Source organism: Erpetoichthys calabaricus, chromosome 4 (genome assembly GCF_900747795.2).
Source record: "Erpetoichthys calabaricus chromosome 4, fErpCal1.3, whole genome shotgun sequence".
NCBI classification, from domain to species: domain Eukaryota; kingdom Metazoa; phylum Chordata; class Cladistia; order Polypteriformes; family Polypteridae; genus Erpetoichthys; species Erpetoichthys calabaricus.
In genome coordinates, this window is record NC_041397.2 from 234,532,154 (window position 1) to 234,559,593 (window position 27,440).

At 36.7% G+C, this 27,440-nt stretch overlaps 1 protein-coding gene across 2 annotated transcripts in view; it reads right to left on the reverse strand.

Moving 5' to 3' along the window:
* Positions 1-27,440, reverse strand: part of slc36a4 (solute carrier family 36 member 4) — a 548,893-nt gene that overhangs the window by 453,747 nt on the left and 67,706 nt on the right. For both annotated transcript variants that reach the window (XM_028800423.2, XM_051927332.1), the window contains 2 exons: positions 27,249-27,347; positions 9,203-9,372 (listed from right to left, as the gene is read on the reverse strand). In XM_028800423.2, the coding sequence (XP_028656256.1) occupies positions 9,203-9,372; positions 27,249-27,347 (269 nt within the window). The remainder of the gene's footprint in view (positions 1-9,202; positions 9,373-27,248; positions 27,348-27,440) is intronic.

The following is a 27,440-nucleotide window of genomic DNA, read 5'->3' on the forward strand; positions in this document are numbered from 1 at the left end:
AGGGATAATATATGGGTGGCTGCCCCAAACCTTTTTAAGTGTGTTGAGTCTGATCCTTTCACAACATATATAGTTAAGCACATCTGAACAGCCATGCCATAATGTGTCAGTGATTATCCAGTACCAAAGCAGAACAATCAAATCATCAGAGAGTGATGTGGAAGATCAAAGAAAATAAGCCTGAAACAAAAAAGTGCAGCAAACACAGAGTGGCTACCGCACCACCAGAAAAACATGTTTGATGTATCTTGTATGATATTGTCGTTAGGCTGCATGGCATTGTCATGTATCAATATGGTTTTATTTAAATACTGTTGCTTTCCTCCTGGACTTACTTTGGCTTCTTCATCTGCTCTAACTGTCATGTTGTCAAGTTGGTTGACAATTTAACTGTCTAGTGTGTAGCTGTTACCTGTGAAACTACTGTCATATGTAGGGCAGCTTCTTACCTTCCATTCACTACTGCTTTAATATGCGCTCAAGCTCTGCCCTGACTTAAAGTAGACAACCAAATAAAAAACATGAAATAAAGACCAGCTGACTGAAATACAAGTGCAGTAATTTATTAGCATGTTTGACTCACTTCAGCTCTGGGCAGTCTTATTTGAAGAATCTCAGTATTTGCTCTCACTCTCTCTCTCTCAAAGGGCTCTCTGAAAAAGCAGAGGAGCTAAAAAACTTTGGGATGGAAACCGAAACATTAGTGAACTTTAACCACAGCACTATTGAAAGTATTCTGACCAGATGAATCACAGTGTGGCTTGGTAACCTCGCTTGCCAGGATCGCAAACTTCTCCAAAGGACTATCTGTACAGGTTGTAAAATAATTGGGCCTGACCTTTCACACCTTTATAACATCTACTCAACCAGAAGTCTGAGCAGATCTGAATTGATAATTTCTGATGGCAGCCACCCAACTCATTCCGTTTTCACTTCTGCCTTCTGGAAAGTGCTACTGGAGCCTCACCACTTGATCCAACCACTTCACAATCAGCTTCTTCCCCCAGTACTTCAAGTCACTGAACTCCAAATAACTCAATCCTACCTACTCTGCACTGTGTACTGTATTCACCTGCTGGTTTGCATCTAATTGTACAGTATGTTATATTTGTTTACTCTTATTTACTGTATTTATTTATGTACTTATTTATCTTCTGCTAGTCTTATTTACTGTATTTATTAATACATCACACCATAAAGAATTTCACTATGCTCTTGCAGTATATGTGACAATAAAACTATCCAATCTCTAATCGAATCAAATTATACAGTGGATTCGAAAGTATTCAAACCCCTTCACTTTTTCTTGCACTGCTATGTTGTAGCCTTGTGCTAAAACATTTTTTCCTAATATCAAGCAATACTGAATACCACAGAATGATAAAGCAACAACAGGACTTTTTTGACAAAAATTCAAACTTAATTAAACTTAAATATCATATTGACACAAGTATTCAGACCCTTTGCCATTACACAAAGGGTCTGAAATTTGGCTCATGTGTTATCCCATTCTATTGATAATCATTGAGATGTTTCTACATCTTGTTTGGAGTCCATCAATTCAATTGATTGGACATAATTAGGAAAGGTACACACCTGTCTATATAAGGTCACACAGTTGACAATGTGTATAGAAGGAATAACCATGCCTTGAGGTCAAAGGAATTGCCTGCTGAATTTAGAGACAGGATTGTGTCGAGGCACAGATCTGGGGAAGGGTACAAAAAAGGATCCCAAGAGCACAGTTACCTCAATAATTCTTAAACTGAAGAAGACTGGAACAATTACGCACTTTCTAATGACGGTCAAACTGAGTGATCATATAAGAAGGACCATGATAAGTGAGGTGGCCAAGAAATCAATGGTAACTTCGGCTAAGCTTCAGAGAACCTGTGTGGAGATGAAGGAAATGTCCAGAAGGTCAATCATCACTGCAAAACTCCATTGATCTGGGCTTTACAATACAGTAGCCAGACACAAGCCTCTCCTCAGTAAAAGGCAAATGAAAACCGGCTTAGAGTTTGCAAAAGGCACCTAAAGCACTCTTAGAGACAAAGATTCTTTGGTCTGATAAAAAAAAGATTACCATCATGTCAGGAGGAAAACAGGCACTGCTAATCACCTGGGTAATATTATTCTAACCGTGAAGCATGGTGGTGGAAGCATCAAGCAGTGGAGTTGATTTTCAGCTGCCGGGATTGGGAGATTAGACACGATTAAGGGAAAGTTGAACTGAGCAAAGTACAGAGATGCACTAAATGAAAACCTACTCCAAAATGCTCTGGATCTCAAACTGGGCTGAAGGTTCACCTTCCAACAGGATAATGGCTCTCAGTACAAAGCAAAGTTAACAAAGGAGTGGCTTAGGGACAACTCTGCCCAGCCAGAGGCCGGATTTAACATCTCTGGAGAGATCTGAAATTAGCTGTCCACTGATGGTCTACATCCAACCTAACAGAGCTTGAGAGGATCTCCAGAGAAGAATTGTAGAAAATCCACAAATCCAAGGATATGAATCTTATCATGATATAACCTGTCTGTACAAATTGTGTGGTTTTTTTTTTTTTTTTGCTTTTTCATTCTGGGGTATTAAGAGTTGTTTGATCTGGAGAGAAAAAGTAAATTTAAATAAATTTAGTACAAGGCTGCAGAATAACAAAACGTGAAAAAAGTAAAGGGGTCAGAATATTTTCTAAATTCACCCTATGTGTAGTTTTCTCCACACAGTAAGGTTTCCTACAACAGATCAACTGTTTGCATTCTATGGAAACTCACAACTGTAAATTATAAGAGTGAGTGAGAGTGTGTAAGTTATTATGACCTGCAATGAACCAACGCCCAATCCAGAGTTGGTTTCCTCTTGGTATTTAGCAACCTTCCCCATAAACCTGCATTAAAGAAGTTCATAAAAAGAATGGACTATTGAAATGACAAGAAAAGGTATTCCATTAGCGGCATATTGCAAATATGTAAATACTCTTTAACAATCATCATTTTAAAAAGATTTCTGAGGAAAAAAAGATTAGTAAAATTATATTGACATTGTGACACAAAGGTTAGTACTAGTTCACTGCTCCAAAATCCACTACTGATTTCAGGTTTTGACCCATTTGTGTGGAATTTTTATGTTCTGTCTATATCTGCGTGAGTTTTCTCTGAAATATTCCAATTTTCCTTCCACGTTCTTATAAGTTGCAGGTTAGGTTGACTGCTGATTATAACTGAAAATGTGCAAGGAAGTGAGAGTTTGCAAATGAGTGTGCTCCTATAAATTGTTGAACACATTAAATTTAGATGTTTAGCTCAAAAAAAAAATTTAAAGACATTGTTTGATCTGGTTCATAATATCTGACACAATATGATTTGGAGAAAAAAAAAGCTATTAATTTTGATTATGAAAGCCACTAATTATAGAGAAGGATGCAAGTAGTTTTCAGGTCAAAAGTGACATGAGAACACCAAGGGTGGGCCACCCATGAAGAAGTCACAATCAGTTTTGCTCCCAGCAGTGCAATGAGTTCAATAAAATAAAGATTTATTTGATAATTGTTCCAACTTTATTTTTCAATGTCAATATTTATGAAAGACAGTTCAAAAGGACAGGTTAAAAAGAGGATGGATTTCTTACAGTCGAGCACCCTCTAAAGACGCAAGGGTTTGCTGTGTGGCTGAGAGGCTTACCATTAACACCAGGCAGCCTTGGTTTTGCATTTTAACACTATTAATGAAAACACAGGACTTAACATTTAATTCTAAATATATTTCATTTTATTTAATTTGAATGTAAGAATTGTTTTATGAATGGGTAACCCATCTAAACACTTCTGAACAAAGCAAAAAATAATTGCAGGTAAAGTCAGATTTGAGTTGTTAACTCAAATTCTGTATATAATGTAGAATCAGTACATCAAGGAATATCATTTAAAATCTCTGAGCATGAAAAAAACAACATTCTACATTCTAAAATGAAAATATTACGATTATTTGTGGGTTAAACTTTTTAAGGTGTCAAAATTTTTATTATGACAAAAACACTGGTCATTATAATTGAGGAGTTTGTTGAGATTGCTTCGAAGAAACACGTTCCAAATAAATAAATATTTGTCATGAAAATAGCAGGTCACCTCCCATTTTATTTATTCCTTTATCACCCAAAAACCTGCCTGCCTTCAGTTTGCAATCTGACATTCTTTCACGCTGCAGCTACTGTACAAATTCTAAAACAAGTGAAATTAGATTATCCAAATCTAGTGAATGCATTAGATAATTACAAGTCCTTATGCCTTGATATGGTTATTTTGTTTAAACCAATATTTCACAGTGAGCTTTTTAGTGAGAGCTGCATGAGTAAAGGAAAAAAATCTTCACTCTGATCCATGGTTCTATATTTGAGTATAATTATTTAAAATATAGTCTCTGAGTTTTATCAGAGTTTTTCTACTCCTTAACTCTTTGAGGGCTGAATATTTTTTCCAAAAAATATAGCTTATGAAAAGCAGTGGTTTCACATAATATAAATCATATTAATCATAAAACAACTGTTGCTGCATGCTGTGGCTGCCAGTTTGCCAAGAATGTGCGGCAGGCTTGCCACCAGGCTGTCTTGGCGTGACTGGGGCAGTAGCAGCACCGGTCATGGTCACTGTGCTTTGCAATCTGGTTTCTACCTCTTATCATTGTTAAGTGACAGTCCTCCTGGCGAACAATGCCATAGGCGGGTCAGCTACATGAACCTGTTCAGCACCACGATTGGCCGGGGACCAGTCAGCTGAAGCTGGAATCTCACATTAATTTTCGATCACGTGTATCAAAATTGGAGTCCGACAAGTCATAGTCCAGTTCAGAGATAATAGGCGAAACTTCGTCCACAGTTTTTGCTTTACACATTCGCTTTGATCTCTCAGTGACATTTTTGCTCTTGTTTGCGCCTTGCTGCTCACACGAGCGCACAACATCTCTGTCAAACCAATGAAACTATCTTTCCTTCTAGCAACGAGAGTCCAACTAAAACATAACGGTTGGTTTTGTCACAGTTTACAGTTTATTACTATCGTCAACTCCTCCTTTTGACAAAAGTCGACATCAGCCCTGAAAGAGTTAATAAAATTGCTACAAAGGTTTCACTTCGAAATTCAATTAAAATGAATCTACAAACTTTTTTGTCAAAAAAATGGGCTCTAAAGGGGTACAACCTACTGAAAGATCAAACAATGCACCAAGCAATGTACAACTACTAGAACAGTGTGTCTGGTTTAATGGTTCAGTTAAAGCCATACGGTTATTTCTCTTTGCGGCATGTGCTGTATAGACAGGGGCTGCTTTGAGGTGACTCACTATGGCCTTGAATTCATTCCACTTTTATGAAATAGCATTCCAACCATCCTTCATCTCCTCTAAGATGAGAGGACCATGCAAATGTTGCACTAATTAAGCTACAGAGTTGGCATAACAGAATAAAAGAGTAGTTTGCAGATTATTTAGATCTGATGGATTTTTTCTTCTACAGGTTTTTTGTCCTTTCAACAGATTTCCATTCTTCTGGTTCAATGTATTCCATTTCATTTCTAAAAAGAGAAAATCTGGGAAGAAAGTGCCAAAATCTGATTTGTCTTCATTTTGCATTATCCTGGGTCAGTCTTTTACAGATATCTCCAATTCCATACATTTTGAGGATTATTTTCTTTATTAATCGTCTTACCCACAATTGAAATGTCCACACTTCAGATTGCATACTTCCTCAACCTTCCTGTTTCTGAAACTATAATCTGCTACATTCCGTTTGATTTTTCATTTCCTACGAATTCTATTTAAACAACTAAACCATTTATTTCCTTTGTTATTATTCTATGTTTTATTTGTTACAGATATTTACAGTTTTTTTTGTACATAAGCTTTTTCATTAACAGAAATACTAAACCAGTCTGATTGTTTCTCAGTAAATATTTACTTAAACTTTGATTATCCTTGTTCTACTCATTAGCACCATGATGTTTGTTTCTTGAGGTTAATTTTAAGGCTGTAGCTGCTTCAGCTGTTTTATAAAGGTTGTCCATTATTCTTTGAAAACATAGCTTGGTAGTTACCTGCATAACCTGCTCATCAGCAAATCAAATTATCATTTACAATGTTCTCCTGATTCTCATCCACTCCTTAATTTCCACTATTGCTTCTCTAAAGATGCACACTCCACAAAACATGACATACCAGGTTCAAACTCATTCAAAGTGATAAGATGAAAACACTCACTTATCTATTACAGCTGTCTTTCCATCGTTTACTGTTCTGAGAATAACACTATGAAATATGGTCATCGTCACTGACCTAATGCACTTTCTGAATTTTTTAGCACTCAATCCTAAATAATAAACTAACGCTGATTTAGTTATAAAATAACCAATTAAAACCTGGAAGAAAAATATCTGTTCTGATGTAAAGTTCAAATCCAAGCTTGAAAACTTTATAACTTAATAAAAATGCATTTGATAAAAGTGAATTATACATAAGTTGTAAAACTAAAACCTGCTAGCAAGATTGACTTTAAGGGCAGAAGGCACAGCATGAGCACAATCGCAAGGATCAATTTATTTCTGAACTTTAATAAATAATTTATTAAGCACAATCAAATCTATGTTCCCTCTTTCTTCAGCAAAGTTCAGCATGCCTCATCAAACAAAACCATATACTGCGGTCTTGCAGTTCATTCAGACTCTTCAATATGGAATAACACCTATCAAAAGTCAAATCAGAATAACACTGCAACATGAATTGACACAGCTATTATATATCATGTTGTTACTCTCTATAGTTCACAGTGCGAACTATAGTGGAGTTTTCTAAGGGTTCTTCTACATTGTATCAGGCTTGGAGAGTCACAGTACAACTGATATAGAAGTACATTAGGTAAGCCTATTTGTATTTTCTATTAAATAAAATACACATCTTTTTATTATTTTTACCTCACTTATTTTAACTTCACCTGTTTGTTGTCTGGTACAAATCTTGTAATCGATATTTAACCCACTTCCTATTGTCCAAATTACTTGAAATTTTGCACACCTATTCACTTCCGATGACAATACATGAATCAATAATCAGTTTCACTAATTGATCAATTAATTCATATTAATTAAGAAGTGAAATTTTCATATGAAGAATAGTTCAAGATTTCACCAATAGATGGTGCTAGTAACGGATAGAAATATTAAAGGAAGTGTTAAAATATTGATTACAAAATTATACTAAAACAAACCCAAGACTAACAAGTTGAAAATAATATATATAATACTTTTTAAAAACCACACTTATATTAAGTTAAAAAGTGTACTAAAAAGTAAAAAATAAGTCTCTCATACATCACTCGTAAAATAAAAGCGTGGGTGCTTTTCACCGATCAACACCTTTTGCTAAAAAGTATTTTTTTACTTTTTAGTACACTTTTTAACTTAATATAAACGTGGTTTTTAAAAATATATATTATTTAGAAATATTGTTATGTACCATGATATGGGATAAAAGGCCAATCATCCTGGAGTATGCTTTTTATTGATGACATTGTGTTGTGTAGCACCCGAAATAAGACATGGAGAGAAAGTCAGAAGAATGAAGAACTGCTTTGGCAGACAGAGGGTTGAAGATAAGTAGGAAGAAGACAGACTATATATGAGATTTACTGATGATCAGGATTTAGAAGTTAGTCTGCAGACAGAGCTATTGAAAAGAGTGGATACATTTAAACATCTGGGATCAGTAGTAGCCCATGATGGAAAATTAGACGCAGAGATAACATAGAGTGCAGTATGGATGGAACAATTGGAAGAAGGCATCACAATTATTGTGTGATCGAAAAATTAAGGTGAATGTTAAAGGAAAGGTTTTTAAGACGCTGGTAAGAGTAGCAGTGATGTATGGACATGGACAGTAAAGGGAGCACAGGAGAAGAAGTTAGATGTGGCAGAAATGAGAATGTTCAGATGGATGTGTGGAGTTATAATGAGGCCAGAATAAGAAATGAGACAATCAGAGGTACAATAAAAGCGGGAGAGGTATCTAAGAAAGTACAGGAAAGGAGGTTAAAGTGGTGTGGAATTTGATGGAAGAGACCATGAATATGCGGGCAAAAGAATTACGGACATGGAAGTACAGCATAAGATAAAGTGAGTGAGACCAAAGTGAAGGTGGATGGTTAAAGTAAAAGAAGGTTTGAAGGAAAAGGGCTTGACTGAGGAGGAGGTGCAGGACTGGGCTGTATGGAGATGGTTGATCAAGCATATCAAACCTACATAGAGGTGGGAAAAGATTATGAGAAAGAAGAAGAAGATATTTAGCATGACAGTGAAGTGTAGTGCCATGTTGCACTTAAGAATTTCACATGTGACAATACTATTTGTACTACTTCCACTTCTACTACTTCACTTAACTGTAACAGTTATGGAGGGCATAGATTTACAGCAAGTAACATCACTACCTCATCGAGCATTGATTAAATGCTTTTAATTGAGTAAATGAGTTTAATTGGCTGGGGTACATTTCGCAGGGAATTTGCATGTTCATTATGGGTACAAAGTGGCTTTGTTCCAGGAGCTCATGTTTCCTCTTACACTCTGAAGACATGTTGTCAACATGAAAGTCAACTATAAATTGGCCCAGTGTTAGTAAGTGAGTGTGGCCGTGTGTGTAAATATTCTGTGGAATATGCTGGCATGTCATTAGGAGCACTGTACAGATTGGCTCCTGCTCTCCATGCTCTCCATGAGCCAGTATTGAAGAAAACAAATTTACAAAATGTATAAATGGACGAATGAAAAGAGGTATTTTATTGAAGGGTAAGTCTGCATGAGGCTACAGTAAATGAATACAATAGTGGAATACAGCCGAAAGAATACACTTGAAGAATAGATGGTGAATCTCTCAATACTAGGGATAAATGCTTCATTTATGTGCTCATCAGAACTTCATATTTACTACTAATGACATTAGAATTTCTGACTTGGTATTGTTTTTTTGCCATTTGGCATTCATAGGTTTATAGACCAGTGACCAGGACTAGGATTCAGACCTAGTCTTCTGGAACTGTGAAGCGGCATTACTATCCAGTACAGTATGACATTATATCACCTGATAAAATAAGTATAAGGAAGGAATATATGTTAAGGCAAGACTAAATTATCAATATAAGTTAAACAATATAAAATTAAATGCATACCATACATCCTGTGGCAAATTGAGGGTTATACTGCCTTTTATATCATCACCAAAACGAAGGTACCCCAATGTACCAAGTGAGATATACAGAGCTGTGACAATTGCCATTCCAATGTTAAGGGCTTGAGGAAAGCGCCTGGTTTCTTTCATCTGGTTTTCAAGAGGAAGAACCTGATAAAATAAAAACAAAGTTGCACAAATCCAAGATGCACTTGAACATGAAAATGTGTTGCTCTCTTACCATGACAACATTGGCATTAACCTACACACTGTATGTTGTTTTTTTCATGCACATACAGTATGGGACTGTGTTGGTACCATTAGCACAAGAACTTAAGTTCACACAGAATTGCGGCTGCCCTGAGACCACAAACTCACTGAGCTGACAGATGCATTGCAGAGTACAATACTTAAGAGAAATTAAAAACTGGCAGCTGGCCCACTTACTGTACACTTCCAATTAGTGAATTAACTTCTCTGTATTTTGTGCTACCTTAGCATTTGAAATGTTCCCATTCTGTCCTCCTACTGTCATTTTGCATTGTGACACAAAGAAAATGACTGTAAGAAGAAAAGCAATGCAATTCTTTCTTCCTAGACATGATGATTCAAAGGGAATATCAGTGTTTCTCTTACTGGCAGCTGCAGCCTTTCCCTTAAATTCTAGTTGAACTACACAGACATACAGAGTAAGGGAGGAAATTAGGAAAATGTCAATTATGGAAATGACAAGTTATGACTTAGTGTACAGTAAATTGAAAACCGCAACCTTTCAAATTTGGAAGTAACATTCATTCCACTCTCTAAGCATAATAAAGGACGGCATGACATATAACAGCTCTTGAAGCATGTTGTGTGTGTATGATACTAAGGGAGTCTACAAATGTCTTTTTACAGGAGATAGATAGATAGATAGATAGATAGATAGATAGATAGATAGATAGATAGATAGATAGATAGATAGATAGATAGATAGATAGATAGATAGATAGATAGATAGATAGATAGATAGATACTCACTTTATTAATGTACAGAAGATGCAGGTTTATACTACTTTCATAGTGGTTGTCTCATTTAGTTATTTTTCACAAAAACAAAAGAAGACTGAGGTGTAAAATATGGAAGAAATATAAAAAAATGTATTAGGCTCACTACTACGACTGCAACTAATTCACATTTTGTAACTGTGAAAATTCAGCTGGCACAAAAAAATTTATGTCATCCCACTGAACCTTGTTTTTTGAAGTAATAGCGAGGGCAAAGCAGTTCATAATTTTACCCAACTAACCCTAGATACTAATCTTACCAGTAAAAAGATAACGGGTTGTAAGATGTGACACACAGGGTTTACTTTATACCTACAGTTCTACTAATCTAGAAAAATCTAGACATTAAAACTAGCGTGCTCCAGAGATCAATCAAACACAATGTTCTAAAAAAACTGAAAAAGAAAGAAAAACAAAAAGTACAGTAAACAGTAAGAAAAAACAAGCAAGAGTAACAAAAAACACAGTAAAGAATGCCACAAATGATGCATCTACCTTGAGAAAAATCTCATGACTCTCCTGATGTAGATGGTCTACTTTAAACATAAACCACTGTCATGTCACACACTAATGTAAGGATTTGGCCTGCAAGCACCACGGAGTATACAAGTTCACAGAGTGTGCTTACGAGCCTCACAGCAAGCGTAACCCTGTCAACCACCGTAATGGCATTAAGTAAATAGAGAAGGCAGCATGCAAGCACCAAAAATGTACAATGAACAACAAATAGCACTGTACATTGAACAATACAAGTAAATAAAGCACTCAGCTATCACCATCAACTGTGAAACCTCTCAGCACAGCAGCATTCACAAAATATGTTAGGTCGGCAGTCCAGCTTAATTTCAACTTAAACAATCGACAATCTTAGCTGCTTTTCAGCAGAACTTGATATTTTCATCACTAACTCTTACTTAATCCATTCATTTTTTAATTAAAATTAATAGACATTCAAATGACTGATATTTCATAAAATTGCAATATTTAGATTACATGAATCACTGATCCCCATACAAATAGCCAACAAACAAAAGAAACTAGCAAGCTGTCAGGCAAGTCTTTGCTCAGAATTTAAGAGCACTGAGCAGTTACTAAAATAACCATCAGTTAAATGGAGATTTAAAAATTTGCAAGGTGAAAACATTTATTTTTATATTAAAATGATTTGGTTTGGTTTATGTGTTTGTTATTATGTATAACAAGACAATTACCTACCAAAATAAATAAAAACGATAAAAGAAGCAGATGACGTGGGTATTAGGATAAAAATTAAGTTTCAGACAAAATTGTAAGGTAGCAATTTCAATCATATTTTAAAACACAATTTTTATGAGAAATTTCAGACCGGCTTTTGCCATGATCACAACACAGACACTGCTTTAACTTATGTTGTAAATAATTTTATGATTAGTTGGCCTATTAGGCACTGTTCTTAGATACTTAACTTCATGCTTATTGACTTATTTTCAAAGTAAGCAGACATCTGAAGACAATACACCCTCATTCCTGTGCACAGATAGGACCAATTCTCGTTTTTCAATATATGTTACCATTAACAGGTAAAATTCAGAAACACAGTATTCAATTTCATGAGTAAGTTGATGATTTTCCTGCTGCATTTATCACTTATACCAGAAAATGCTTACTCAGTTACTGTATATTGTTAAATAACCATACCACACCTGTGCTTCAGAACAAGTCATCCACCTGAAGCTAAGCCTGTCCGGGCTCGGCCAGTACTTGGATGGGAGACCATCTAGGAATAGCCAGGATTGCTTCTGGAAGAGGTGTTGGGGGGCCAGCTTAAGGTGCTGACCATGTGATCTGTGTGGGGATCCCAATGCCCCAGTGCAGTGATGGTGACACTGTGCTGTAAATATGACGCTGTCCTTAAGATGAGGGGTAAAATCAAGGTTCTGACTCTCTGTGGTTATAAAAGATCCCTGGACATCTTTCAAAAAGAAGTGTGTGTATCCTGAATTCCTGGCCAAATTGGCCATTGTGACCCCCTAATCATCCCCTGTCTCTAATTGGCTATCCTTCTCACTCCTTCACCATCTACTCGCTAATGTGTGGTGAGCATATTGGCGCAATAATGGCTACCATTGCATCATCCAGGCAGACACTACACGTTGGTGGTGGTTGAAGTGGTTCCGCTCTGTCTATGTAAATCGCTTTGAGTTCCGAGAAAACCACTACATAAATGCAATTAGTATAATTAATTCATTCATGTAAAACAGTAGATGAATGGTATTTGGTTTTATTTTCACAAAAAAGGTGTTCTTATTGGCTGTAATTTTGTAAGTAGAAACGCAATGTTAAATATAACTTACTGAAAATGCTTGAATTTCAGTTTAGCTGAATCCATAAAAACCTTACACATAATCTTTGCTACAGAGTTAACTTAAGTCATCATGTTTCTATGGTCTCTAAAATCTGCGTTCACTAGATTATAAATATTGCAAAATTAAGGTAGTTTAATGGGCTGTAGGATTTTAAAAAAGCTACCTTATTTAGATGCTTTAGCTTGTAACTCCTTCAGAGGTCTCTTGGTTGTCTCCCTCACTCATCTTTTTATTTTATGTGGATGGCCTGTTCTAGGCAGATTTACGGCTGTGCCATACTCTTTCCATTTCTTAAAGATCGATTTAATAGTACTCCACGGGAAATTTAGTGAATTGGAGTTTTTTTTATATCCTTAACTTGTGCTTTTCAATCACTTTTCATGAAGTTACTTGGAGTGTTGTATTAGGCCACAATACTGACCCACCAAAAGCTGGACCTTCCAGTTAAAGTGTGCTTATACTGCAATCAATTGCAACCCCTTAATTACAGACAGGTCCTCTCCACTGAACTAATTATGTGACTTTTAAAATCAGTTTGACTGCATCAATGATTAATTAGGTGTCATATTAAAGAGGTGACTGCTTGTAAAATTAATTATTTTTACTTTTATATAATTAACTTAGACCACTTTACAGAGATGTGCATTTTTCTTTTAATTGCCTTTTTTTTTTTTACTATATTAGTGTTTTGTTTGCATTAATAATATGTAAACAATATGTAAATAGGTTTCTTTACATGTACACATTTTAATGGTGCTATTGTGTTCAGCACTGTTATTTGCATTTTTGCTTTAAATGTCCAATATTTGTAATATGTTATCCCATGCTGGGATAACATATTTTCAATACTACATGAAATAAAAATGAAAACCTTGTTTATGTTTTAATTGTTGTTAAGAAAAACAGTCAATTTCCAACCCGCTATATCCTAACAAAGGGTCACAGGGGTCTGCTGGAGCCAATCCCAGCCAGCACAGGGCGCAAGGCAGGAACAAACCCCAGGCAGGGCACCACCCGGAGGAAACCCATGCAGACACGGAGAGAACATGCAAACTCAGGTCTCCTTACTGCAAGGCAGCAGCGCTACCACTGCGCCACCATGACGCCCAGGTGTAAATTAGTGAACAGGAAATAATTTTTAGTTAGGAGTATCTTTGATAATACTAAGGTAAGTTTTTAATTGTTTATTTGTTTTGATTTATCTACAAACTTTGACAGCCAGGAAGTATACATTGCTAACCTTTACACTGTCATGGTAATAGCGTCACACACTACACACTCCTGGTCATCCTGCCTATCAACAACCTGTCAAGCCTGCATCACAAACAACCAATGATGATGGTGTCCATAATAATAACAAAATGGGACTGTGAGTAGACATATTTTAAAAATATCTTCAAAAACATCCTAAATCAAAAGTTGATCTGACCATTGTATTCCTTGACATCTAAAGTGCCTAAAGCAACATCTCCATTATGTTTTGAGGCCAAAAATATAAAACAAAGTTCAGAACATTGTATCTTTTCGGAGAATCCTTAGGTACTGTTGGTTTGACTTTGTTTCGAATGAGTGGTTGCTCATGGAATCGCAAATGAGGCACAGTTAGGGAGAGTCAGTTATGGCACTACGGCTCGCATGATCCTCATTGTTGAGGACCTGAGTGGCTAGACCAGGCCAAGGGGATGCCCTCCTTAGAATTCCAAGAGCAAAACTTAAAAGAAGTGGTGAGGCGGCCTTCTGCTGTTATACACCTAAAATCTGGAATAGCCTGTCAATAGGAATTCGCCAGGCTAATACAGTGGAGCACTTTAAAAAAAAACTGCTGAAAACACATTACTTTAACATGGCCTTCTCATAACTTCACTGTAATTTAAATCCTGATACTCTGTATATCCAGTTCATTATAATAACTATTCATGGTGGCTCTAAAATCTGTACTAACCCCTATTCTCTCTTCTGTTTCCTTTTCCGGTGTCCTTTTGGTGGCGGCGCCACCACCATCTACTCAAAGCACCATGATATTCCAACAATAATGGATGGATTAAAAGCCAGAAGTCTGTATGACCATCAGCATCAAGTGACTCCGTGAGAACCCTAAACACAAAGAGGACTATTTCCTTTATGTTAGGTAGAATGCCCAGAGGGGACTGGGCGGTCTCGTGGCCTGTAACCCCTATAGATTTTATTTTTTTCTCCAGTCTTCTGGAGTTTTTTTTTTGTTTTTTCTGTCCACCCTGGCCATCGGACCTTACTCTTTTTCTATGTTAACTAATGTTGTCTTATTTTAATTTCTTATTTTGTCTTTTACTTTTCTTTTCTTCATTATGTAAAGCACTTTGAGCTACTTTTTGTATGAAAATGTGCTATACTGTATAAATAAATGTTGTTGTTGTTGTAACACCTGGATGCGGCAGATAGAAGGTCATTTCCGGAGGGTGGTACTGGACTGCAAGTCTACCTGGGGGGTTGCCAACCAGGATCCTGAGTTGTTTCGTCATGTGGTGGGTGTGGCAATGCGCTGTACCAGTGCATGCTCTGCAACCTGACCTGACTTGAGATCATCACAGCATAAACTGTAGGTCATATCTTGTCTTTGCACAGTTTATCCACCTTCTTTAACATGTAATTCCATCAATATAACTGAAACATTTAATACAAGTGGCTGGCGGGCTCACAGAATGTGAGGTTTTGTCTTGTGTGGTGGAATGCCGGCATTTTACTCCGGCCCTCACCCCCAGGCCGCCAGGAGGAGCTCTCCAGACAGCATAAACGTGCCCCGAGTTCCAGCAGGGCCTCATGGACTTTGTAGTTTCTACACACAGCCCTGCTGGATACCTTGGGGGCCACCAGGTGTCGCTGTAGGAGGGCTCGTGGGCTCTTATGTGCCCTATAACCCGGGAGTACGTCATGGTCACATGACAGGAAGAAACGACATGCTCCCGGGTTGAAGAAAAGGACTGTTTACCCTGACCCGGAAGGAATAAGGAACTGTGGACTGTTGGACAGGAACACCTCCGGGTCAGGGTGTATAAAAGGACTCTGGGAAGCCCAGTACATTGAGCTGAGCTGGGAGGTAGGAGGGCGAAGTGTCTGGGCGAGGAGGAGAGTATTGTATTATTGAGAATTTATATGAGTAGTGTGGAGCGGAGGGTGCTTGGTGCACTGTATAATAACAAAATAAATAGTTATACTTTCATCTGGTGTTCGGAGTGGTACCTGAGGGTCCGAGAGGTGGATCAAGGGCTTATCTGCTACACTTGTTAATATCAATTCCCTTTTGCGCTTCTTGACTGTGCCATGTGTTACTTTATTTAATCATTGGCTGTTTAATTACACTGTGTGTTCATAGACAGCTCCATCTAAATTCTTACGGTGCTGCATATGTAATACAATTCTTGAAATGAAATGAATAGATCCCAGGCTTCCAACTTTGCCCAATCAACAGTTTTTAATAAGTGTGGATCAGCTGATTTCCATCATGGTTCTCCTCTGCAGTGATGACTTTTTTTGAAGTATGAAAGCTCTTTGTCGATCACAAACACTGATGTGATGGCTGCTTCAGCCTGTCATTGTCCTTTCTATTTCAACATCTGCTCTGATGCTTGGATTAATCTTTTATAGTTTACTATCAAGATGTTTTTACTACCCAAGTCATGGTTGAGTGTAAAAATGAAACTCCACACCGTTTCTTTTATGTGTTGTGCATGGGCTCTCAGTGTCATATACTGTAGCTCTCTGCATTTTTTCCTGCCATTAACTATGTCCTGTTTAACACTAATACAGGGGGTGACAGGTTTAATGTGACTGGGCCCTGGTAAATTGCCTTCTTTACTTGTTGTGGGCAACCATAGGTTACAGTAGTTACATGCAAGTGTAAAAGCTGTAAAGCCCCAGGTTCGATTCCTTGACCAAGCCTTGACAGCAGAGGGCCTGTGTGGCTGCCTGACTCCATCTCTCCCTGCCAGTCTTGATCTGGAGGCACACAGGGATGGACACAAGCTGGCATCTCATCAACCCTCTCCTCCTTCCTCTCCAGATCCTCACACCTGACCACTTGTCCCATATGAGATAGAAGGGTCCACAATGCTCTTCCTTCTGTTTTAAGCCACAAGGGCCTAGTTACTTACCTTACCCCAATTTTACCACAGGATCAATGCTTCAATATCTGTGTTATTTTTGTTTTTCAGGAACATAACTATAGAAGATAACAAGAATTGACTATACTGTATATGGATTTCAGCAAAATTACATTATAATTGTTAGAATTTTACTAATGGTCCTGGACAGCAAAATACTGTATTAAATGTGTAACAGTGCAGAAATAAAGCAATCAAGCAAGCTCATGGATTATTTAATAGTGTGAATGGAACTTTTTTTTTTACTTAGTAACATTTGATGCATTTCAACATATTGATTTGGACTACTTTGGTGATCTACCACAGCCATTTATGAAAAAAAGTTCCTTCATGTCACTTTACTCTAACAATTAGAGAAACATATGGTATGTTTTAAAAAGGGTCCTTGACATTTCTGTATCTTATAAAGAGCACTATAAATAGTGTACAAAGTTCCTGTGACTAAGTTTTTGTCTCAATATAAATGTATACAGTAAATAATCATGAGAAACAGTGTGTCACATCAAATCAGTAGTACCTATTGTTTTAATTTTACACTACCATTATTCAAAGTTCAGTTTAATAAAAGCTGGCATTGTTTGACAGCAGTTCAAATGGAGTGTAAAGAAGGGAGACAAATTTAAGACTACATTTTCAAATGATGAAGTGAGCACTTCCTATTCATCACTTTGCAAGAAATTATAGATCATACCAATCCATTAGCTATCCTGACCTTTGCATCTTTAAATCAAATCACAAAGCTGTCCTGCACCACAATGCAGTGCTTGTTTCCTGGGGTTATAAGGATCTTGTTTGTCTTTTTGTGAAATAAAGTGTGTGCCTTTCCAATTTTACTTAGCGATCACAATCACACACACACACACACAATGACTTTTATCCTTTTTCTAAAAAAAGTAACCAATGTTTAATTGAATAAAACATTAAACAAAATGATGAGAATTTAGAGAAAGTTTACATCATTTATTGGTGAACTGAACACCTATGGAAGAATGAGTGTTTTACAGTAATCAATCAATTCTTTTTAATGCAGCATGTGTCACAATGTCGATGAAAGTGCAACAGCAATAATTCAAATCTGTAGGGACAAGAACATTAGAAACACCATACAAAAATGAAACAAAAATGATGAAAGGAGATACAGTATGTACTGCGGGATATGCTTGTTGCATCTCAAGCTTTGTTACTTCTAAAAGATGACATTGCTCTTAATTTTTCTCATCAAAGGAGGCATTTATTGATGGTAGCACTGGCCAAGTCGAAAATGGTTAAATTGAAAGGAAGGTTTCAACCAGAGACGGATTCCAAATCTGTATGGCTCTGATATCATTTGGTCATTTTGATTACAGAGTTGCATGGTGCTAGTGTCTCCAAAATGTTTCTTGGAGTACAACCATTACTTTGGTTAGAGGTCCTTTGCACATGTCATGTTTGTGTTTCGCTCAATTCTTAGATATACTGTACACTTGTAGTGCAAGTTTTATTTTTTCAAACAAAAAACAATAATGCAAAATAAGATAATACATAGTAGTATATTCATCATATAAATTGGTAAGTGGCACAGCATAGGCACCTGAACATACTTAAGAATCACAGGATAAATAAGCACTGATAAAGCCAGTGTAAACAGGATCAGTGAAAGGGCATGGACTTTTAGAAAAGAAATGACCTTTTGCACTGACAGAACCTTAAGGAATGAGACACTGCACAATCCACTTGGACAGCAGAATGACTGCCTTGAAAGTCAGAACCTGGAAAGGTCCTGCAGAGACCAAGTCTAAAAGTATGGCACTAATGACCGCAGCAGCAGTAACTGCCATTCCACTCACATTCTTTTATTTCCTTTACATTTGAATGTAAAGCTGCTGCAAACTACAAAAAACACTTTCATTTCATCTCAAGCAAAATCTGCTTTTGAAACAAATGTTAATAAATAATAAATTACACTTTCACTTCCTTAAATAAAAAGCTACCCATGCAGAAGAGCAAAACATTGTTCCCAGCATATCACACACAATGTATTCCATTTATATTAATATATTAGGAGTCTTTAAATTTCAAAGCACTTACAGATGCTTCTTTTTTAATATCAGCATTGATCAAATGATTGTCTGACTTGTAACAGAGATGATAGTGCAGTGTTTTATTTCTCAAAGTCATTGAACAAGCAGGCAGAGGTACGTCTACTGTTTCAAGTTTTGCCTTACCTCTATCCTGTGTTCTTTTTGAAACATAAAGGGTCTTTGAGAGTACAGACAAAAATGTTTTTTAAAAAAAGCTGCACTCATACAAAAAGATTTTTTCCTGCTTCAAACATTTTGAAGTAAAAAAAAAAAATTCTTGTAATGACCTACTCAACCAATAACAGTATCAAATTTTGACCTGATCAGAGTTTTATAATTTTGTAAGTCTTAACCTCTTTGGCCCTATATTTTTTTTGTATTTTGCTTACTTTAGACGGATGAGACAGGCACTTCCCACTGTGTTATAAATTTTCACAACAACTCTAGCAAATCCAATAAATCTCTGACAGTACCTTTAGAGACACTGAACTTTCTTCTTTTTAATTATAGCAAACACTGTGAGAATATGAACAAATTGCAACTTTTGTGATACAATTTCTGATTTTTATAATGCAATGTCATCAGCACAGAAGGATGTTACAGGCAGGTTTGGTTGTAGCCAAAATGCTGCCAGTGTAATTCAATATACTACATAGCAGGCCCAGACCCTTTGCAGTATTATAAAGTAAAACCACTCTGACCTGCCATTAAACAAATACATATTTATAAAGACATAGATGTCTATCTGTTCATCCATTTTTTGACAATCTTTGATGATGGAGAATCTGAAGCAACACCAGCAGCAAAACATAAATGGCAAAATCCAACTTTGGAAGCTAGATGACTTATACTTTACTTCCACTTTTCCATCTGTTGTTTTTTTTCCCTTAACACTACCCTGACTGTCCTCCCAATATCAAATACTGTTAGGAATGAAAGACCCTCAGTCTTTCAATAAATATAATTTTGTTTCTTCAATTCCCCAATCCTGTTTCTCCTTACTTTACAATATCCAAAAGATTTACTGTAAATCTTGCTGACTATGTTCTCTATGTCCAAGCAATACTTCTTTCTAAATAGGTCTGCTACTGCTCTCTTCTGGTTGGAGCTCTCAGCAACTGCTATTCGAGCCCTCCAGCTCATCCAGCTACCTGACTACTGCATTCTCTTCACTTAACTCAAACTACTGCTTTACTTTGCTTTCTTTGCTGACTTACAGATGTTGCTATGATGGCAATCAAACCTAATGTCTTCATCCAAGTGTGGTACAGCGGGTCTGTGGCTAAGTAGCAGTGCTCAGTTTTTAAATAAATAATTAAATAGCCAGCACGATCTTCGTGGGTATGCATGCTCGCACAGCTGCAGGAGGTTGTTGGGGTGATTGAGACGGAGGACGCCTGCACGTGAGGGTGTGTTCTGCCTTAATTGCTTCAACGGCTTTCTGCAGTTCGTGATCAAGGCACTGTGCCCACAGAGGAAGATAAAAAGTGAGCCAGCAAAGGCAGAAAAGGGAGAAACGAGAGTATTGATTGATTGATCAATTGATTTAGCTCCTGCTAGAAAAGTTTTCATATTTACATCTGAAAAGTTTCCACTGTATTGATCTTCAGATACCTCTTGAAGAAGCATCACTTCATCATCAAAGAATATTAGAACTGCTTAGGCTTTCTACCCCTGTGCTCTCCTCTAATATATCTAAAGCTGAACTGGCGCCATCACTGGCCCCATCACCCATCAGCCAACTGTGCTTTAGTATGAGAATCACTGTAGAGCTTTTTTTGCTCTACTTTGAAATTTTGTCTTTGATAGGTTTTTAATTATACAATTAATTGACTGAATTCACACATTTTTATACGAAGGAAAAGTCTATATAATTTTATTTCAATTTTGGCTTTTGTTGACAAAAAGACTTGAAATCTGTACAAATCATTTGGGCCAGTTGGGGCACTCTTACAACCTCAGACCCCAAACAACATTAGATGATTTACTAAATTAAAGTAAACAACCAAGGGAGGCTGAACTATAAGGAGTACCAAAACAAATAATAATGAACAAAATGACAAAACTTGTGCCACAAAGGGACTTACTACCATAATAAAAGACCCCAGCTAACCAACAGGGTGCCTGGTCCAATTTCTCACCAGTAAGTAAAATCTCTGACCTCTTCTCCTCCCTAGCAGGTAAGCTCTTTCCTACACCACACTCCTGGATCCAAGCTAGTCAGACTAACAACCAGACATGGTTTGTAAGCTTCCCATCAAGACAACGTCCAGGTAGCTCACTTCTGAGATAAAGTATGCCCCTTGGGTTGTCCATAGCAAGCTCACTCTAGCAGACCCAGGTGCCCCTGTAGTCCACCACCCTTATCCCTCATATATGGATCAGGCAACCCTGCCATCAGGCTGTGCATAAGGTAATAAACCTCTCTTCCGCCCTCTATTACCTTCAAAGCAATGAATTCCTTAAATATTTCTAATGCATTTACCACTTTCCTAGCATACAATAACATAAGCATTCCATCCAGAAGAGTGATTATCCAACTGTAGTAACAGTCCTGCTCATGATCACTTTTACACATCAGACCTCGTCCCACATTTAATAAGAGCTTATAACCAACAAGTTTACGTGCAATCAGGCTGAATGTTAGGGTTGCTGTTCTATAAAGTCAATAAACTTTAATGCCTTTAAGAGATTTCCCCTCTATGAACTGTAAAAGAAAACAAGAGGAAAAAAAGCTAGAGGCAGAACAATGGGGTTTATTGAGCACCAACACTAATTCTAGGAAAAAAACATAAAGCGAATATCAGTTTTGAAGATCCACTGATGAAACCTTGGCATATTATACTTACGCAGACAAGTTATTGATTAAGTAACGTGTTGAATATAATTTTAATAGACTGCTGAATGAAGGTTTGCTGCTGTGAGTATGTCAGTACAACTGCGTCTTTCATTTGTTGGAGAAACTTTTTCTGACTGTCTAGCATTTTCTTTGACTCATTATTGAGCTATTAACCTTACAAACTGCATAGTTTTATTTTTATCATAAAAAGTGATAGTTCATAATGGAATCACAGGGAAACTCAAATAGCACTCAGAGAAACCAAGACTTTTAGACACTACCTGCGTGCCAGCCAGCCAAACAGTTGATTACTAGTAATGGACTGTGAGGACCTCTCACTAGACAGCCATCTTATATAGTCTACTCTTATGGTGGACATATTTTATTTTTATTTTTTCCTATACTTCGTTGAGTGAAGAAACCATTTTGTCTGTTTTCCTGCCACTCACACTGCTGGTTACCCATTTAATCCATGGTTGTTTTACATACAGTTAAAAGAAAACAGTTATTGGCTTATTTAATGTAGATCTATTTTTCGTTCAATTAATATCAGTAGTATGCCTGTTTATAGAAGTTACTTGAAGTGAGTGAGGTGTTACATAGACATTGGGTTACACTTGAGTTTAATATTGAATATTTGTGTATATGTACACTTGATTGGTAGTATTACACAATATGAGAGTATTATTGATTTACTTTTTCTATTAGTAAACTTTATGTAAACTTCTGTTTCATTAATAGCCACTATTCATCTTTTTTTTTTCTTGTGTAATAAATATTGTCAGTTATGAAGTTCACTAGATGGATAACTGATAAAAAAAATAGTAGCAAGAAAGGAACATTTTAGTTCAGATATAGATCTGCTAAAGGCAGGAAGGGAAACCCATGGCTTCTCTCTGATATAACTTAGCAGCAGAAATCAGGCTCTGGGGAGAAGGGTGCTAAATGAGTGAAAAACAAAAAGATAACTTTTAGGAAACAAAACAAAAAAAAATCTTTATAAAACGCATAAAATATCACTTTTTGCAGTATATACTGAAGCCATCCACTATTAATGATGAAGGTTTTATGTTGAAAGAGGTAAAACAATAAGAACTAAAGTGGAAGTGGGTTGCTTTCATTTGAAAGTTCCACTAAGCTGAATCACAAATCACAAATTTTGTTGGTCAGGCTGCAGTTTCAAAGTGATGGGAATAACAGTTTTTAACTTATCATTTCTTCCCGAATGATTATTTTTACTATTTCAGGAGCCATCTGCAAAAAGGGACACCAGCATCTTTACGGTTTAGGGAAGCTAAATAATTTCAGTGCGAGTCCTACCATTATGTCAATCTTTTAGAAATCCTGAATTGAGTTTGTCTTTACTTATGTTCTACTGGCCCGGTTTGGAAATCTTAATGTCAGCAACACATACAGCATAAATCAAATTGCAAAACGGAGGAGTAAAATAACAAGGCCTCAACAGTCAAATCTCACAGAACCGTGTAAGAAGAAAGTATTACATAAAGCAGAATGTATTCTGTCAGACATTCTCAGCTTCAGCTGTCACCATTAGGTCAGAGGTTCAAGATTCCACGGATAAAAATGCAACTGGTTCAAATTCTCCTTCACCCTGCTGCTATTTACCTTCAACATAAGTTCAATTTTAATAAAGTTTAAATCATGAACAGATACCATTTGCATCATTCATCAGTCAAGTCTAAATGTTAGTTTACCTTTTATGTTTGATCTCATGTTTCACCATAAGTTTTATGCTCACTGCTATATTTTATTTATTTGTATATTGTATGTTTATATTTATTTTATACCGAGCTTATTTTTGGTGGCTGTAATTCTTTGCAATGTGTTTTTAATGCTATGTAGAGGTCTCTATTTAAAACGTGCTGACAAACTCTTTTTCCCTCTTCTTACAATAAAATTGACTTGAATTCAATTGAATCACTGCACTGCAACTAAATAAGAAGGGGTCTGCATTAACACAAATATTGGAAAATGCACCTACAGATGAAAGATACAAAGTAAAAATGTTCTGCAACGACAACTTATCTAATGAAAAAACACTCAATTTTTTAAAAAGACAAAAAATAATGAAAACATTCTTAGTGGTACAAAATAGAAAATAATAGAAAATGGGAAGACACATAAAGCTAGCCAAATGTTTACACAAGTTTTTATTAAGGAACAAATGAAGTAATAAGCTTAACATTATAGTACTTAAAATAAATGAGTTGGCAGATGCAATAAGGGCCTTTGGTTGATTAAAGAGCCTGACCTAACTGAATCTTATTATTAGTTTTGACAGAAAAAAATACTAGAAATCATTCAGGGTAGGAGGAGTGCCTTATGACTTGAAAACTGCAAATATACTTACAATATGCAAAATGAAGATAAAATGGATCTACATTTACAGCTGAAAATGTATTATATGTATTTTTTTCTGTCATAATAAGTAATATGTACAGAAATAAAGTAACAGAATATTTCAAGAATATGTCTAAGTAGACAAGAGAGTGCACAAGTCATGATTCTGTTAAACTTTCAAAAAGTCTTTGATATGGCTCTGCAGAAAAAAATGAATCTTGAAACTCTGAGTACATATTTAGTAACTTTAGCATAAAGTATCGCCAAGCTACCTTTCACATTTTTACATAAGTTAAGTAGCTTTTATTTTTTACCTTTACAGACAAACATCTTATCACTTACCCTTCAATTTCAAAGAGCAGGAGAAGTGAACTGCTGTGACTGAGGTTTGTACATGCTTCTGTGCTGCTGCAATGATTAATGTGGGATGAGGTGGAGGCAGAAGTCAGACTGGCAGTGTATGACAAGACTTACTCGAGAATTCTGGCACAGTATGTTCTTTGCATGGCCATTAATAAATGAAAAATATAATTACTATCATCTGTGGTGGGCTGGTGCCCTGCCCGGGGTTTGTTTCCTGCCTTGCACCCTGTGTTGGCTGGGATTGGCTCCAGCAGACCCCCGTGACCCTGTAGTTAGGATATAGCGGGTTGGATAATGGATGGACGGAATTACTATAATACTGAGTAAATAAAGAATATGATTATTAGAGAACAGAATAAATAAATACACATCTTATGTTGTACAGTATATGATTTAGCTGCTATAAATGTTTAAATTGATTGTTTTCTATAAATATACCCAGCAAACTTTAAAGCCCTGCTTTGCACAATTATGAATTTATTACAATGGAAATCTGATTGAACAAGAAGTAGCTCAGATGTGGAGGATTACACATGAGTAAAAAGCAGTAGAGAAGAGCTAAAACTGAACAAACTGTAACTGAATCATGTCAGTTTTCTTAGAGAATAAAACTAATGAATGACATTTGATGAGTTTGTTGCATCTCATAGACTATTTGCAGGACTGTCTTGATATTTAGGAGGTGTAAACAGCACCACAACCTGCTTTTTAAAAAAAATCCTTAAGCAATTCCAATGTCTATATAGACTGACTCACTCACTCACTCATCAACAAAACACTATTTCCCATTTATTTAAAATGCTGAAATTTGGCAGGATGGTACATCTAGAGCAGTAGTTATCAACACAAAAAGAACATTTCAATATATCAATATTTAGGGGTAACTTCCCCCTAACAAAAGAAAAACTAAATACCCCAAAATCTGAAAAATGTGCTGACGTATTGAAATTTGATGACATTGCTGAAAAAAGGAAATGAGCAAAAATGTGTTTTTTCATTTGTCAATAATTTTTTTCTTTGTTGATATTTAATATTATGCTAAGTTACATACAGTACTCCTCGCTGCACTGTGGGCATTCTTTATGGAAATGGAGGATGTGGCGTAAGTGATTGACAGGCCCTGCGAATAGAACCACTAACCAACAGGGTAGATAGAAGACTAAAGATGGGACAGTGTCTTGAATAGGAAAAGAAGAGACATGACCTTCTTGTGAAATCTAAAGAGAATGTTCAGCAAAGCTTAAAGAAGATAGAAGGTTCAATGGTAAGCAAGTGCAGTTTTTTGCTGTTGACTACTGGCACTCTTTCATCCTGGTTACCTGTTCCACTCCATTGAGCTCCTGGCATAAAGTATCAGTGCCATTAAGCACTCTTACATGAACGACAAGTAGGAGGGAAGGGTCTGTGGATGGGTGGTGGATCCTCATGCTGCAAAGCACTCTCAAAGAAAAAAATTAATGTTGGGTCATAAACACTGTAGGATATGGCCGGCCGTTCATCCCGGCCTATACCCCCAGGCCGCCAGGTGGAGCCCTCCCTGCAGCATGGAGGTGCCCCGAATGCCAGCAGGGAATTATGGACATTGGAGTTTTCCTTTACAGCCCTGCTGGATACCACGGGGGCCGCTAGAAGGCGCTGCAGGGAGGAGCAGCAACTATTTGCTCTACGCCCCGGAAGTACGTCCGAGTCACATGGACAAGAGGAATGATGTGCTTCTGAGATGAAAAGAAGACTCTTGGATCTGACCCGGAAGTGCTAAGAAGTCACATGGCCAGGGGTTCAGGAGCACTTCCGGGTCACGGACTATATAAAGGACTGTGGGAGATGCCAGAGTTGAGCTGAGCTGGGTGGAAGGGTGGCAATGCGTCTGGGAGAGTGGAGGATTGTTATTTCTGATTATTGTATGAGTATTGTGGAGAGGAGGGTGCTTGGTGCACTGTTTAGTAATAATAAATTCAATATTTTGGATTTCATCTGGTGTCTGGCGTTTGTCCGAGGGTTCAAGGGAGCAATAGCGCCCCCTATCTGTCACAACACATAAACGACAATGTTTTGACCCCTTGACTTTTGGGAGCAGTATGTGCATTACCAAAGGGTGAAAGGCATAATAACAGCTCTACAACTCTTCCAAACTACTAAGTGGGAGGAATAGTCAGCGGCACAATAACAGCTGTGTCTAATTTCCAAAGTGCTGCACGTTACCCAGAAAAAAGGTGAGTGGCCAGTATTCAAAAGAATACTGTTTCCCATAAAAGTGTGTTTTGCAATGACCATCAACAAAGGTCAAGTTGCTACAAAAAGCAGGAAAAGGCAGAAATTGATCCACTACAGGAATGTGCTATAATTGTGAATAGCATGTTCAAGAGTAAGCAGCTCCAGTGACCTAATGATATTATTATTACTTATTATTTGACTGATGGATTTATCCAAGTCAATTACAACATTTGGTTACATTTGCTAACATTTCTTTTGTTTTCCCAATTGGAACACAGGCAAGTGTAGTGACTTGTTCATGGTTACACAATGTCAATAGTAGGATTTGAACCCAAAGCATTAACTACTATACCACACTTCCTGCCAATAATATTAGCCCTAAGTAAAAAAAAAAAAAAAAAAAAACAAAAACACATAAAAAACTATAAACACAGAGTATAGAAAAGCACTTAGTTAGTTACATAGTACTTCTGTTACATCTGATTAATCAATGACATTATGACTGAGGCCCGCTGACTTATGAAATTTCCAAGGCAAAACTGGGTAACACATCTTGTAGTAAAATCAAAAGGTACCAGTATAGAACAAGATTTGACTATCAGCCGTAGCTGTTAAATTTGAGTATCTGGGGCAGTAATTACTGGATGTAGCAATATGATAGGCAAGATTAAGTAATACTTACCACACCAATTCCTTCAAATGCAAAAATTGCTGTCCCAAAGAAAAGTGAGTACCCCTTCCAATTGGAAGCCAGTGGAAATTTCTTTGGATCTTTTAAGTCCTACAATATAAATATAACAATAGTAAATTATCTCTTCTTTTGTAATCAAAACCATATATAATCTATCATAGTTCTCTCTTATTTCATCTACCT